The 16571-nt window shown below is 42.1% G+C and overlaps 1 protein-coding gene across 2 annotated transcripts in view; it reads right to left on the bottom strand.

Annotated features, from left to right (window-relative positions):
• Nucleotides 1–16571, bottom strand: part of LOC140485590 (multimerin-1-like) — a 64815-nt gene that overhangs the window by 31533 nt on the left and 16711 nt on the right. For both annotated transcript variants that reach the window (XM_072583868.1, XM_072583867.1), the window contains exon 3: nucleotides 7698–7804. In XM_072583868.1, coding sequence (XP_072439969.1) covers nucleotides 7698–7804 — 107 coding nt within the window. The remainder of the gene's footprint in view (nucleotides 1–7697; nucleotides 7805–16571) is intronic.

Raw genomic sequence — 16571 nt, forward strand, 5'->3', positions numbered from 1 at the left:
TGGACATTATCGACAAGTTCCCATGGCCAATCCATCTCACCTGCACATCTTTGGACTATGAGAGGAAACCCACACAGACATTGGAAGAATATGCAAACTCCACATAGACAGTCGTTTGAGGCTGGAATCAAAGCTGAGTCACTGGTGCTGTGAAGCACTGGTGCTAACCATCGTGCAACATTTATTGGTCATCCCTAAATGCTCTGGAGAAAGTAATGGTGAAATACCCTCTTCAACCACTGCAGGCATTGGCACGTAAGGATACCTGCAGTGCTATCCTCGTTGACTGGCACTGTGGTTACCTTGTTACCTCACAGGACAAGGAACCAGACTCAATTCCAACCTCAGGTGACTGTCTGTGTGGATTTGCACATTCTCTGTGTGTCAGCGTGGGTTTCTTCCAAGTACTCCGATTTCTCCCACAGTCCACAGATGTGCAGGTTAGGTGAACTGACCATGGAAAATGCAGCGATAGGGTCTTGATGGGTTATTTTTTGGAAGGTTGATGTGGAATCGATGGGCTGAATGGTCTGCTTCCACAATGTAGGGATTCTCTAAAGCTTTTACCAATCCAAAGAAAAGAAGCAAGGTGAGGGATTGGGTGTGTAGGTGTTGTAAGGAAATGCAGGGGCACCAAGGCTAAATTTTCAAAAATATCTGGTGATGATAGAACATCCAAAGGCTGTTTTACTCAAAGCAGGTTGGCAGGTGAGTCTTCTAATTATTGAAGTGGAACCCATCTTTAGAATCCAGACTTCTCATGTGGCCTCAAGACTTTGCAATCCTTGTACTTTTGGTAAACGATTTCCAACCTTCCAGTGCAGCTTGCTCATGCCAGAACCCCAATATAATAATCCCCCATTAGCAAATGAAATAACTCAAACTGCATTTTATGATTTATCAGAGTTGAAGTCTGAGGTACCTCTCAGAGCATTTAGGAGAGTACCTGATATTGCTGTAAAAAGACAACCTCCAGAGAACCCCTGATCCTCTGGGATCAGTACAAGAATTTTTAATAATAGTTGAAGATGAAGAACAAAAATCTCATGGGATCAATAATTGACACTGGAAGAGTTGAGAGAGGTGGAAAGGGAAAAGTACATTTAAAAATATAAGCAAGAATAAAATGCAGCGCGGGTAAAATAGGGGATGTTAGCATGACTGGTTATCATGTCTGAAAATTTACTGATCTCATTAACAATTTAATGGGAACAGACTGAAGTCTTGATCTTGATGGTCTGTATTTGTCATTATCTGTGGAGCTGTTTTGGCAAAGCAATTAGAGATGGAATGTCAGGCTGCAGTGAAAGTGTGGATGACAATAAGTACACAAATGGCCAGGAGGAAACCAAGGGTTAGAGGTTAGTAAATCTGTTCTCACTCCCTTTTTCTTTCTCACATCATGCGTTTCGCTTTCTCATTCTTAAGGGAGTTGTTTGCAAACTGAAGTCACAGACTGAATTTTTTTTGGCTGCCAACTCCCTGCCTCAAAAGGTGTAACAAATACGGATGCTCTGAAGTGCTCATCAGGCAGCCTATCAGCTGAAGGATGTTGCTCCCAATGTCAGACATTTTGGAGGATTCAAACTCAGGGTGCACAGAAGTGACCCCCATGGCGTGGGCAGGGAATTAGGCTCATTATGAACATTGTAAAGCATGAGTGACTGGAACTTTCCAGCCAGCCTCCACTTTCCTGATGCCCCTATGGGCAGCTGCAAGTAGGCACCTATGACAGGATGGAGTGAGGGGCTGTCCTCCAAGCAGGCCTGCAGATCCTTCTGTGCCTTCAAGGGTAGTTGGATGCAACTGAAGTCGGTTTTGTGGAAGGGCCTGACCAATTTTCCTTTTGTAACTAATAATGTTTTTTTTAAAAGGTGGTTGAGAGGGGCATCTTCTTGTTGAGCTGCTCTTATAGTTATTCACATTGTACTGCAGTCAGTTACTCTTGGCACTGACCTTGTCATTACAAGACTCCACCTGCCAATTATAATTGGATAGGAAACCCATTTCCTGACCAGTCAGGGGTTTCGTAAAATGAAAATCTTCACTGTATTCCATCCCTCTGGAAATTGACGTTTCCTATCTCCATCACTGAGTCCTGAGGCTTAGCTCTAAGTTTTGGCCTGAGATTACATGGTAAGGTAATAGGTGACAAAATAATTGTCTGACCATGCATTGCATAATATATTGTATGAGATCAATAAATTGGTGCTAAGTCTGTTCACCCATTTATGTTTTCTCTTAAATGATGGAGAATGTTGGAATGCACCGTGTAGAGCTTAATCGTCAATATCTCTAGCAGTTCTTCAGGCTGGATTTTTTGTCTTCACTTCCAGGTACTAATTTGGTGGGACAAATGTCAGGTTTTTTTCTGTACAGCCCACCTGATTTTCGTTCCATTGAATTCAAGGTCAAATCTATCACATCATGTTCACGCAGTTGGCTTAAAGTGCTTCACTTTAAAGTTAGGTGCAAAGGGTATTGTGGCAGGCATGAGGAAAACATTAGCTTCCAGACAGAAGTCAAGAGGACATTCAGAAAGAAACATGGGAGGAAGTAGAGAGTGAGCCCCAAAGGATAAAAATACAGTGGCTAGACAAGTGGCTGACAATGGTAAATATCGGAAGATTGAAGAGTAGCCTAACATTGGAGCTGGTGTATAAGAACATGTAAGGCTTGAGGAATCAATGAGGCAAGATGGGGGTGTAGCTGTTGAGAGATTTGAAAGTATGGATGGGAATATTGAAATCCATTGGAGCGCAGGGTAAATCGAAGGAGCTGGCAGGGACTGGGATATCGAGTGTGCAAGGCTGGGCCTGAGAGAGATGGTGTTTTCTGCAGGTTGTAGACAATGAAGAGTTGAGGTGAGAAGGCTGCTAGAAGAAGTAGTCAAATACTGAGGTGATGGAGATAATGGATTATGGTTCCAGTGCGGAGTTGGGAAGTGATAAGGGTCAGGGTGAGGTATATTGATTCTGAAGAAAGCAATCTGGTTAATAGAGTGGTTGTAGTTGAGAGCTCAGATTCGAGAAGTGTGTCAAGAGTGTGCTGTAGTGGTAATGTCACCAGGCTGACAATCTAGAGGCTATGGTTCAGGGTCTTGGGAGCTGGGTTCAAATCCTGCCAGAGCAGTTGGTGGGATTATGAAATTCAGTTCATAAGTATTTGGAATTGAAAGCTAGTCTTAGTGATGGTGATCATAAAAATATCACCAATTGCTATTTAAAAAAGGCTTCATCTAGTTCATTGATGTCTTTTGGGGAAGGAGGTCTGTCATTCTTATCCACTCTAGCATTCGTATGACTCCAGATCCACAACAATGTGGTTAACTCTAACTGCCCTATGAAATAGTCTAGCTAGCTAGCTCAGGGCAGTTAGTGATAGGGAGCAACTCCCACATCCCATGAAAGAATAAAGCAGAATTCCTCCTCATTTGATTCAAATCTTCTCTAAAAATGACAATCGTTTAAAAGAATGGCAACTTGTACCAATTTGTCATAGATTTTAGGTTGGTAGAAAATTATTTTGTCCCAAACCCTGGAGCAGAACTCACAAACACCTACACTAAACTAAATGTAGTCAATGGTTTGCCTAGTTACAACAACTTCACTTATGAAATCTCCAAGGCAGTGAAAATACCGGACTGAGTGAGATGTAAAAACTTTTGTTACAATTGGTTCCTTGATGTTATTTTGTGCAAAGATGTTTTGCTTTTCACATCTGATGTCATCATTCAAAATACAATGCCTGAAAGAGTGGGGGGTTGAAGCAGATTTGATAATTAGAAGGAACTGGTTGAAAAGTTTACAGAAAAAAACAAGTGAGAGGACCAAATTGTTCAGCTCCTTCAAAGACCAGGCACATTCCAGTTATGCTCCTTGCTGTAGTGTTACATTCCATGATAATTTAAATTAGATTCCCTACAATGTGGAAATAGGCCCTTCGGCCCAACAAGTCCACACCAACCCTCTGAAGAGTAGCCCACCCAGACCCATTTCCCTCTGACTAATTCACCTAACACTATGGGCAATTTGGCATGGCCAATTCACCTAACCTGCACATCTTTGTACTGTGGGAGGAAACCCACACAGACACAGGGAGAATGTGCAAACTCCACAAAGACAGTCACCCAAGGCTGGAATCAAACCTGGGACCCTGGTGCTGTGAGGCAGCAGTGCTAACCACTGAGCCACCATGCCACCCAAAATCCTCACATTGACTTCCTGTGACATATACCATAAATCACATTAAAGGCAACCATATGGTACTTTTTGTTGTAACCACAGAGGAGATCACTAAACAATGTTACCGTCTGGTTAGGAACAGGCCACCATTTTTTAAAAGTAGACTAAAGCTGAGTTCCAGGTTAATTATTTTTGGGGGATCTGTTGTGAAACAGTGGTAGTGTCCCTTCCCCTGGACCAGGAGGCCAGGTTTCAAGTCCCATCTACTCCAAAGAAGGGTAATAACATTTGATTAGAAAAATAGGTTAAGAGAATAATGTCACAAGTTTTCATAGACATTGAACAATGATAATTTGTAACATTAAGCCTTAATTATTGACATTTTATTTTGCACATTTTTAGTCTGGAACTGAGTTGAAGTTGAACTTTGAACATTGAGCAGCAGCTTATTATGGAAAAGAAGAGAGACAAAACAAACTCATGTTTGTTTGTGGGAACTGGCCTGGAGAGATAATTGCAGATTGGTTGCTGCCACTGCGAGAATACTACAGACATTTTGGCAGTGAGATGTGTTGTTTGGGGACTGGCAGCTGGTTGGATGTTGAATGGGTCAATCAAGGATGGAATGGTGTTGGCCAGTCAATCACAGAGAACATTGCAAAAGAAAGAAAAACTATCGTTTGAATCGGTTTGGTCTGGGTTTTGGGCAGCAGCTGTGTGCATGGAACCTGCTGGATTTGAAGTTGCAGTTGAGTTTTACTCTTGTCTAGTTTTACACCCAGCTGAAGAATTTCTGAAGATTTTGAGGAAAGAATCTCAATCTGTAAGACACAAGTAAAATTCTCCAGCATTCTATGGAAGTTTATGAGTTGGTGACTTCGGAATTCAAGAAAGATGCAACCCTATCTGAAGAAGGGTGACTGGACCTGAAACATTGACTCTGCTTTTTCTCCACAGATGTGGCCAGACTTGAGTTTTTCCAGCAATTTCTGTTTTTATTACAATCCCATGTGTCTGGAATACATTGTTTTATTCAAGGATATCTGAAGGTCTGGCACCTAAATGGGACTTAGATCATAGATATTAAGAAGATTGCTTTGCTGTTTATCTGTGTTGTGCTAAAAATAAATCGTCAATTTTTTTTTGTTTAAGAAAAATTTTGATTTCTGACATCTGTTATTTACAGAGTATGGTTGGGAACAGTTCGGCAATTTTGAGGGTCATAGTGTCATAGAGATGTACAGCGTGGAAACAGACCCTTCGGTCCAACCCATCCATGCCGACCAGATATCTCAACCTATTCTAGTCCCACCTGCCAGCACCCGGCCCACATCTCTCCAAACCCTTCCTATTCATATACCCATCCAGATGCCTCTTAAATGTTGCAATTGTACCAGCCTCCACCACTTCCTCTGGCAGATCATTCCATACACGTACCACCCTCTGTGTGAAAAAGTTGCCCCTTAGGTCTCTTTTATATCTTTCCCCTCTCACCCTAAACTTATGCCCTCTAGTTCTGGACTCCCCGACCCCAGAGAAAAGACTTTGCCTATTTACCCTATCCATGACCCTCATAATTTTGTAAACCTCTATAAGGTCACCCCTCAACCTCCAACGCTCCAGGGAAAACAGCCCCAGCCTGTTCAGCCTCTCCCTATTTCTCAAATCCTCCAACCCTTGCAACATCCTTGTAAATCTTTTCTGAGCCCTTTCAAGTTTCACAACATCTTTCCGATACGAAGGAGACCAGAATTGCATGCAATATTCTAACAGTGGCCTAACCAATGTCCTGTACAGCTGCAACATGACCTCCCAACTCCTGTATTCAATACTCTGACCAATAAAAGAAAGCATACCAGACACCTTCTTCACTATCCTATCTACCTGCAACTCCACTTTCAAGGAGCTATGAACCTGCACTCCAAGGTCTCTTTGCTTACCATTAAGTGTATAAGTCCTAATAAGATTTGCTTTCCTAAAATGCAGCACCTCAAGTTTATCTGAATTAAACTCCATCTGCCACTCCTCATTTAATGTTTTAATTTTACTTTGCTGTGAATCCACTAATCGAGGTGCTGATTTGGTTTGGCCTGCTGTACCTGTGTTGTAACAACCATATGATGTTAGTACAGTCTACGATACATGTGCAATTTGGTTCTAACTGTCAGAAATAACATGCAGTAAAAATGAGTATTAGATTGTAATTGAAAACCCTGTAGTACACATGAAATAGCAAATATAATCAAGACAGATCCCTTAGATTTCTCAGCAACTCCTCCCTGATATTAATGACATGATTGCTCACCAAATCTCACAAAAGTTCACAAAGGATCACAATTGTTTATTTTTACTGATGTGGCCTTGAAACCCCCTCTCAAGAGTTATCCCATAATGACCTGATGGACAACTGTTTCTGTTTTAGTCAATCACATTCCTGACCTAAGTTCATGTTCTCCTTGACTCCAAAGCTCCATTTCAGTAATTGTTCACAGGCTCAACTCCAGCTTCTTACTAACAACTAGCTCAACAAAGCTAAGTATGTCCCTAGGTTTTCCTTGAGCTCTAATTTTGCTCAATTGTATGAAGCAAGTACTGTGTATAGGTTTTCCAACACTGTCATGCCGCCTCCCCCCCCCAGTTACACTGAAATATCAATGCTCAAAAGCAATTCCTGAGCCCTACATGACATTCCCCACATAAAGACAGTGACCTTTCCACCTTTTCAGTTCTCCAGGGCTTCCTTTGAGTTTTGACTCCAACTCTTAGCTACCTACTAATTCCTAGAACTTCTACCTGAAACTGCTGTAACCTCACAAAACTGCTCTTGACTCTTCACTTCAGTTGCTTTCCCAGCAGTACATCTGACTGCCGCACTCCTGAAGTGAAATCTGCTTTAGTCTCTGTTTTGGTCTCCAAATATACTGTATCCACAGAACTTCTTCTCAGTAATTCCTGAGCTGTCTTCAGTGATCTATTAAAAAACTTGTAATAATATCTGCCCAATCGCAGAGCAGAATTGGATGTTGGCACCTAACAACTTTTGGAAGAGTCTGTCCTCTCAATGTTGCATTCTCACAGAATGCTGGAAATTGATTTCATCACATAAGCAAGACATAGAGAAAAGTGAAGGATATGCAAGAAGGTGATAGAAGGCATGCTCGAAAGAGAGATCTGAAAAAAGCCCTGAAAATCGTGATGAAGGTGACAAGGTTTGAGGAGTGGGAGCCAAGTGAATAGCGAAACACAGTTGGAGAATGGAGAGAAATTGCAAATTATGGGCACAATTCTAAGTAATTTAAAACCCATCTTTTTACACAAGGTTTACATTTTTACCCAAAGATCAAAGCATCATGTGCACACCAGAACTAAGGACTGGTTGAGGTCAAAGAACAGTCAGAAATTAGGCTCAGGTTGGATAGGAAAGCAAAACAGAGGAGTCAGTGACAAAAGTTAAATATGTGACTTAAATATGTGTCTGGGTCAGGAACTGAGACACATAAACTTTACACTGACCTTTGGGTTGACAGGTAGCTCCTGTATAGCCAGGACAGCACTTCCATTCCAATGAAGTCACTATCTTGTGCCTCATTCTGTAGGTTGGGCGGTTCAGGATCTGGTATCTATGAGCAGAAACATCCAGAGGATTTAATACTGACAACAGCATTGATTTTCTACTTCCTTCGACAAAGCAATCTCTTTTATTTCAAATTTAGAATATGAAGGAGGTACGTAATGAAGAAGATGCCATATGCTGACAATTTACCATAATAGAATCCAATCATTAAGCATAGGCCAGTAGTCCGTGCCTTTGTTACTTTCAATTTGACACATTTATGGGCAGCCTCATATAATCTACAATAAACCTGAGGACATTCAAAACTCAACTGTCCATGTGTGATTTTATTCACACCAGTTCCCATTTATCTCTTACCTCAGTGTCTCTGACTTACATTGGCTCCTACATTTGACAATCCCCTCAACTCATGACGTTATCCTTTTCCAGGTATCTTGATGGGATTTCATGCTGATGAAGCACTCCACTGCCTGGTGCATTTAAAGGTGAAGATTGTAATCATCTAATAAGTTTTGGGAGGGATAACTGAGATCAAATGGAAATAGGCAACAGATGATGATTACAGATGAGTTAACTGATAAATGGGTGAGCACTTGATGTGCTGTAGAGATAGGGAAAAGAATAAACAATGGCTGTTGGAGTTTTGTGACGTGCTGTTTGGATTAAAACTCTTGACTAGAAATGTATATGCCTTGGCTCTGAAGATGCAGTGGTAATGTCCCTATCTCTGAGCCAGGAGGTGCAGGTTCTATTCCCACCTGCTCCAGAGGTATATTGTAACATCTACGAACAGGTTGATTACAAAATATCAAAGTATATTCCTGGAATCTGTCTAAACAATCTTAAACCTCAGGTATTTCATAAAGATCAAGGTCCACTGAGAATGGTGGCCACTATAAGGGGTAGTTCAGAGCAGTAATGGGGGTCTAGGAACAAAGGTGAGTGGGATTGACTCACCTAAGTCACTTCAGGCCCCTAAAAGGAAGGGATAAGAATTGCTGTGGAGGGTAAGGGTTATCCTTCAGTGGGAGGGGGAAGGCCTTGGTGCTAATGGGACCCCCTGTGAGACACTGGCTCACCATCGCTCTTCTCAAGGGCAACTATGGTTGGATTAGCCTATGATGCCCAGAGGCTGACAATGAATAAAAAAGCACAACAACACAGATACCTCCTGTTGTTAGTAGAATTTAATTTGAATTGAATTGAATTTTTTGTCCTGCGTACCGAGGCACAGTGAAAAGCTTTGTCTTGTGAGCAATACAGGCAGATCACAGAGTTAAGTAGCATAGATAAGTAAATAATAGGTAAACAGTGGCAAAAACAAAAACACATATACAGACAAATGTTAAGTGTTTGTGAGCCCATTCAGTATTCTAACAACAGTAGGTTAGAAACTGTTATGAAACCAGCTGCTGTGTGTATGTTCAGGCTTCTGTACCTTCTCCCCAGTGGTAGAGATGGTAGAAAAACGTTGCCAGGGTGGGATAGATCTTTAAGAATGCTGCCAGCTTTTCCTTGACAGCGGGCCTGGTAGATGGATTCTATAGATGGGAGGTTGGCCATTGTGATTGTCTGGGCTGAGTTCACCACTCTCTGTAACCGTCTGATATCTATTTATATCAAGGTAATCATGATTTGGAGCACCTGGTATTGGACTGGGGTGGACAAAGTTGAAAATCACACAACAGGTTATAGCCCAACAGGTTTGTTTAGAGGCACCAGCTTTCTAAGAACTGCTTCTTCATCAGGTAGTTGTGGATTCCATCACTGCTGTGAATTGTGTCATAAACTGCAGTGAAACTTAAACTTAGTTTAAACAAATTTCTAGAAGTGTTTGCTCTCCATGTTAATTAATAATAGAATTCCTACAGTTTTGTGGACAGGCTAATCAGCCTATACTAATTCTCCAAAGAGAAACCCACCCAGACCCAAACACCCTGGCTATAACTCTGCATTTCTGATGGCTATTCCCCCTAGCCTGCACATCCCTGGACACTAGGGGCAATTTAGCATGGCCAATCCACCTAACCTGCACATTTTTGGACTTCAGGAGAAAACCAGAGCAGACACAGGAAGATCATGTAAGCTCCACACAGGTGGGCAACCAAAGCTGGAATTGAATCCCAGTCTTTGGCACTGATAGTCAGTAGTGCTAACAACTGAGCCACTGTGCCTCCCCTCATTATTCTTTATATTGGTAGTTTGTGTTCATCTGAACTTGATTATGAGCAATTAGCTTGTGCTTTCATGGCAAATTAATGCACCTTTCACACTGGAAAGGTTACAAATACTAGCACATCTTATGAATAGAGCAAGACTAACGGGAGCTTAATTCAGCACCACATTTGAGCCAGCAGTGGAAATCCGGAAGCCAGCTGTCAGAAACCGTGCAAGAAAATGAGGAAAACAAGTACCTTCATCACAGAGCTTAACAAATAGGCAGCTGCAATGACAATATGGTTCAGTACACAGCAGGGTCTGGTGACAGCATTGCCATCAGGGTGGTATTAAATGAATGTCAAATTGGAGGGGAGATGATTTACCCCACTCCAGCCGATCTCCTCAGCAGTGATGAGGGAGGCATTTAAAAAGTCAGTCAGCAGGTCAACACACCCCAGCCCCCCCTCCCCACTACCCAGCTATCCATCCCACAGCAGCAAACAGTATTTACTCAGGCTTAAAGTGGGGCAAAGGGAGGAAGCGAACATCCTCCCAAAATAGAAATAAAATTGATTTTGATAAATTGCCTGAGAGATCTTTTTAATTGCAAGGATTAGAGAGGGAACAAATACTCACCCCACCTCAGCAATTAGAAAGTAATTCATTATCACATTGCAGCAAGAGGTTTGGAACATCACATGTTCCTCAGCATTGGGAGAAAAGAGTCAGAGAATTTTACAGTGCAGAAGGAGGCCATTCGACCCACTGTGTCTGTACCAGCTCTGGGTGTAGAATTTTGATGGCCTTACACTGTGTTCTGAGCCCTAGCCTTCAGTGTGATAGATAGGAATGAGCACATGCTCATTGTAAAATTAGAAATGTGATGTTTACTGCATTGTGCTTGGTCCAAAATCTTGTCCTGTTTGAACGGTCCTATAAAATGCTGGGCCACTGGCAACACAGACAGTGTGAGGCCAGCTGTATTCAGCAAATCCAGCTCTAACATACAGCCTGAATGCTGGTCCCTAGAGGATTCCTGAAATTCTCCGGCAGAAAGATAAAGTGTGTTTTTGGCAAAAAAAAAAGGCTATTTCACTAAGTGTGGGGCTGAGAGGTGAAGGAGTATCTTATCCACTGCATTCACACCACAGTGAGCAGCAAGTCATCACTTCACCATATTACACTTCACTATTTGCCATGGCACCGCTCTTGCTGCTCCCAATCTCCAAATACATTCACTCTTTCACTTCCTCCTGCCACCAATCACTGCCACCATTAGCTTCTCACATTAACATCACCCCAGCACTGAGCAAGTGCTTCCTTGTCACTTTCTCTTTCCCATTAAAGACTTGGCTTTCAACTGCTTGTCAGTGAGCACCCAATGTGCCTTTGCAGTTTCCTGGTGTATTTTAGAAAGAAACTCTAATATTGGGCAGCATAATGGCTCAGTGGTTAGCATTGCTGCCCTCTAGCACTAGAGAACTGAGTTCGATTCCAGCCGCAGGCAATTGTCTCCGTGAAGTCTGCACATTCTCCCCATGTCTGTGTGAGTTTCCTCTGGGTGCTCTGGTTTCCTCCCACAGTCCAAAATGTGCAGGCTAAGTGGATCAGCCATGGAAAATGTTATGGCAGGAGGCTGATTCTGGATAGAATGCTCTTTGGAGGTCTGTCCGGACTCATTGAGCCAAATGGCCTCTTTCCACACCTGTGGGGTTTTATGACTCTAATATCAGGTGCAGCATGGGTCTATTCATTTCTATGTATCATTCTGATTTCACCCATGAGCCAACAGATGAATTTCTACTTCATGAGGTCTACAACACTGGCACCTGCACTCAGGTTGAGGAAGGGCTCTGAGTGTTATCCACCAATTTCCATATTGTCTTTGGGGACACTGTATCTTCAACATCTTTATTTTTTCTCTGGGGTCTTAAGGGCAACTATTCTGGTCATGATGTTACTTCAACTGCATTCTGCCAACTCTACATAGCTGGAGAAATAGCCGTGCAATTTTCCTTTTCTGTATGATTAATCCTACACCGAATGGTGCAATTTATGGTGAGTCATTGAGAGGTGAGGTTAAGTGGGGATCTTTGTCAAATTATTTGATCCCTGATTCTCTAAAACAATTCTCCACATCTACAAAGTACAAGTCAGGAGTGTGATGGGACATTCTTCATTTGCCAGGGTGAATACAGTTTCAAACAATTCTCCAGAGCTCAACATATCCAGGACAAAGCAGCCTACTTGATCAGTATGCAATCCATCAATTTAAGCATTCATTCGCTTCACTACTTATGCACAGTGGTAGCAGTGTGTACCATGTGGAAGTGACACTGCAGTAACTCATCAAGGTTCCTATGACCTAAGCTACATCAGAGGACAAGGGCAGCAGATGCAGGAACACCTTCTTTTTCCCTCCAAACCACACATATTCTATCTTGGAATGACAGACAAAATCTTCCAACTGAGGTCTCTTCGAAGGATGAGGTGACTGATTTTCTGTCAATCAAACAATTCTGAGTACTCTGTCATATCTTCCATCTGATTGGGGTAGAAGTTCTGCTAGCCAATAGCTGCTGGCCAATCAGAGGCTGGCAATTTCAGTGCTCAACAGCGCCATGTAAGAGATGGTGGCTGCTACTGGAAGATCCATACCAAATCCCAGGATTGAGGAGCAAAGGAAGTTATTTATGAGGGGGTGGGCTGGAGTTTCCAGGTTTGCAGGGGAAGGGGGTTGGGATCGGGAGGATCAAAAGCAAGGATGGGGTGTCCCATCAGCAAGAATCCCCTAACCCTTGGTCCATGCTCTTGGTCAAGCACTCAGTTATTTTGATGGAGGCCTCCCCACTCCCAAGGAGACAGCCAGCCCATATTCTTTTTGTCTCCAGGACCTTCCCACTCTGAATCTAGATCCAGTGAGGAGAGAAGGTGATGGAGTTCAGGTGTGCAACCTTCATGCAAAATCAAATGCCCTTCCTGCCTCCTACCTCTCCACCTTCAGGAGCACAAGTTCTACATCATCATTCCAGTGCTGACCAGGGGCCAAAATCCTGGAACGCCCTCCACAACAGTGCTGTCTGTGTATCTAGACAATGTGACCTGCAGCAGTTCATAAAGGCATCTCACCAGTGTCTCTTCTGAATCACTTAAGAATGGACAATTAATCCTGGCTGACCCAGGTTTACCACAATCTGTGAATGAATGAAACAATTCTAGGTGCTAGACCATTGCTTTCTTTTCACTGACATGTATTCCCTGTGTTCAAATATCCACAGTTCTCATGATTTTAACATGATTTTACAGGATACTCAGCGTAAATGCCCCATACATGTATCATTTTCTTAGGTACAGAAATGCTTGTAAATGTCTAAAAGGATGAGAGAGAAAACTGAAAGACACACTCAAGGAAGAATTATGGGCTGTAGTTGGAGTTTGCGATATTGTGCAAAGGCTTTGAACATAGTGCAGCTATATAAAATGCACTGATTAAGTATAAAGTGATTAAAATATAAAGTGTTTCAATGGTTCAAAGAAGTGACTGCACTAATAAGCACAGTGGCTTCGTGGTTAGCACTGGTGTCTCACAGCACCAGGGCGCCAGGTTCGATTCCAGCCTCCGGCAACTGTCTGTGTGGAGTTTGCACATTCTCCCCGTGTATGCATGGGTTTCCCCTGGGTGCTCCAGTTTCCTCCCACAATCCAAAGATGTGCAGGTGAGGTGAATTGGCCACGCTAAACTGCCCATAGTGTTAAGTACATTAGTCAGGGGTAAATGGGTCTGGGTGGGTTGCTCTTCAGTGTGGGCCTGTTTCCACACTGTAGGGAATCTAATCTAATCAGAATTCTGACTAAACCATGATATTATATCATAAACATATGAGGTTTTATTCAGTGTAAGAATCAGCAGATCTGGTGTCAGCAACATCTGCCTGATGTTCTGATGAGGGTAAATGATGCATCTGTCTGCTTGATATTTAATTATTTCCTCTTCACTCAATTTCTGCTGGAAGAATGCTTGATTTGATCATAACCATTTTCATTTACGTCTTAGAGAATAGATTCAATGTTTTTTATTGTTTCAAGGTGAACGGATTTGATTGAATTGCAAGTAGAAAAGCAGATAGCACAAACTTGGTTAGACTAATATGTCAGTGTCGCTGATGATGTACTGTATTTTGAATAGCGCTAACAATTGTAAGCTCATTGCTAGGGTTTCCAAATGATTTCTCTTGCACTTGCTACCTCTGACAGAGAAATCCTATTGAGGTATGGTCCCAAGGGCAGGAGGCACTCCCCCATACTGTGCCAGTTCAATCTCACTCAGCATTAATCGTTCACCACAAACTGAATCCACAGAAAAAAAGCTTGCATTTTTTATATCTCCTTTCATGACTTCAGGATGTGTCACAGGGGGTCTACAATCGATCAAGTATCTTTGAAATGTAGTCATTGTTATAATGTCGGAAAAGTCAGTAGAAGCACAGCAAGCTCCCACAAACAGGGATAAGATTAATGATCAAAACGTCTTAGTAAGGCTGGTTGAGGGATAATTATTGACACAGGATTCTAGGAAAATCTTTACTGTCTTTGAATGTCTTTGAAGCATGACCATGGAACTTATTTGCTTCCACCTTAAAGGGTGAAAGTAAAAATGTTTAAGAAGAATTTAGATGTACACTTGCGATGCCAAAGCATACAAGACTATGGGCCAAGTGCTAGAAAGTAGGATTGGAATAGTTAAGTGGTTGTTTGTGGCTTGCATAGACTGGATGGGTCAAAAGGCCTTTTTCCTGTGTGGTGGATCTCTATGAAAGCAGATGGGTTCTCACTGGAAAGCTGGTTCCTACAGTGGTCTGTCGGTCTCACCTAAAATACCAATAATTTTATCTGCTCAAGCATCTTGAACAAAGTTTAAATCCACAACCCTCAGTTAAAAATCACACAACAACAAGTCATAGTCCAATGGGTCTATTTGGAAGTACTAGCTTTCGGAGTGCTGCTCCTTCATCAGATGGTTGTGAAGTATAAGATCGCAAGACACAGAATTTATAGGCTATAAATTTTGAGTCTTACGATCTTATACTCCACAACCACTTGATGAAAGAGCAGCACTCCAAAAGCTAGTGCTTCCAAATCGACCTGTTGGATTATAACTTGGTGCTGTGTGATTTTTTTGTTCATCCCAATCTAACACCGGCATCTCTAAATCATGACAACCCTCAGTGTTAGGGATCACCCTGTTATCCATTAGTGACAGCTTTGTGACCTATTTCTCTTGTATAAGGGTATCAAGGTTTGAAAGTGTTAATGTTGAGGCGTGCTTTAAGCACCACACACAATGATGATGTCATTATAGACTTGTGGGCAGAACAGTTTAGAATTACAGAGAGTGAGACTTAACATTCAGGTTCTCCACATAGTCTCTGAAACAATGTCTATCAAATCAAAGGAACTTTTAACTAGTTGCAAGTATGCAATAAATAACTTCTTCTCCACTACAAATGCCTCTTTTAGTTGGCCCAGTTAATGGTTTCCTCTACCACAATAGACCAAGCATATCCTGTCGCTCCCTGCACTTTAAGAGGATCGTGGTAGCAAAGCTACCCCATGGTTGTATCTACCTCGCTTGCTACAAGCATCACCTTGGGAAGCTGAAGCAAGCATTGGCTTGATTTTGTCTTTTTCTCCTTTCCATCATGTGGACAATTTGTACTGCTCAGCAGATTCCAGAGGTTCAGAGCGGGAGATGAGTTAGGAATTTTCTTATGGAGTCTTGCTGTTGGCTACCATGACAACTCAATGGGAATCTGTTCACACCTCTGCACAAATAGCGACTCTGGTCTGCTACCAAATTTGTGTTGGATAATCAGAAAATTTCAAAGGAAATATTATTGGAATGTATAGGAGAGTACCAGGCCATTTGGTCCATTGTGATTGTTCTGGCTATTTGAAAAAGCTATCCAATTAAACCCGCTCCCTAGATCATTCCCCATAGCTCTTCAAGAGTATCTTTATCAAGTATATGCACAATTTCCATTCAAACCTGACTGTGTTTCCACGATCATTTTGGATTGTGTCAAGTCAAAGTGTCAAAGAGTTCCCTATGTTTCCCCTTTCATTCTTTTGCAAAACACCTTAAAATCTATCCCTTCTGCCAGACAACACAATATCTCTTCTTTTACTCCATCAAAATGCTCAGTATCATGTTGATCCTGTTTATCTATCACTGGAATTAATAATCTTGAATCATTAAGTCTTACACCACTAAAGTCGGTAGAGTAGTGGACAGTGCAGAAGAGCATTGCAGGTTACAGGGGGACCTGGGTAAACTACAAATTTGGGCTTAGATGTGGCAAATGGAGTTCAATGCAGATAAACGTGAGGTGATTCACTTTGGGAAGAATATTAGGAAGGCAGAATATTGGGTCAATGGAAAGATTCTTGGTAGTGTGGATGTGCAGAGGGATCTTGGATTCCATGTACATAGATCCCTGAAAGTTGCTGTAGATAGTGCTGTTAAGAAGGCATACGATGTGTTAGGTTTTATTGGTAGAGGGATTGAGTTCTGGAGTTGTAATGTCATGCTGCAACTATACAAAACTCTGGTGTGGCTGCACTTGGAATATTATGTACAGTTCTGGTCGCCCCAT

Source organism: Chiloscyllium punctatum, chromosome 14 (genome assembly GCF_047496795.1).
Source record: "Chiloscyllium punctatum isolate Juve2018m chromosome 14, sChiPun1.3, whole genome shotgun sequence".
NCBI lineage: Eukaryota > Metazoa > Chordata > Chondrichthyes > Orectolobiformes > Hemiscylliidae > Chiloscyllium > Chiloscyllium punctatum.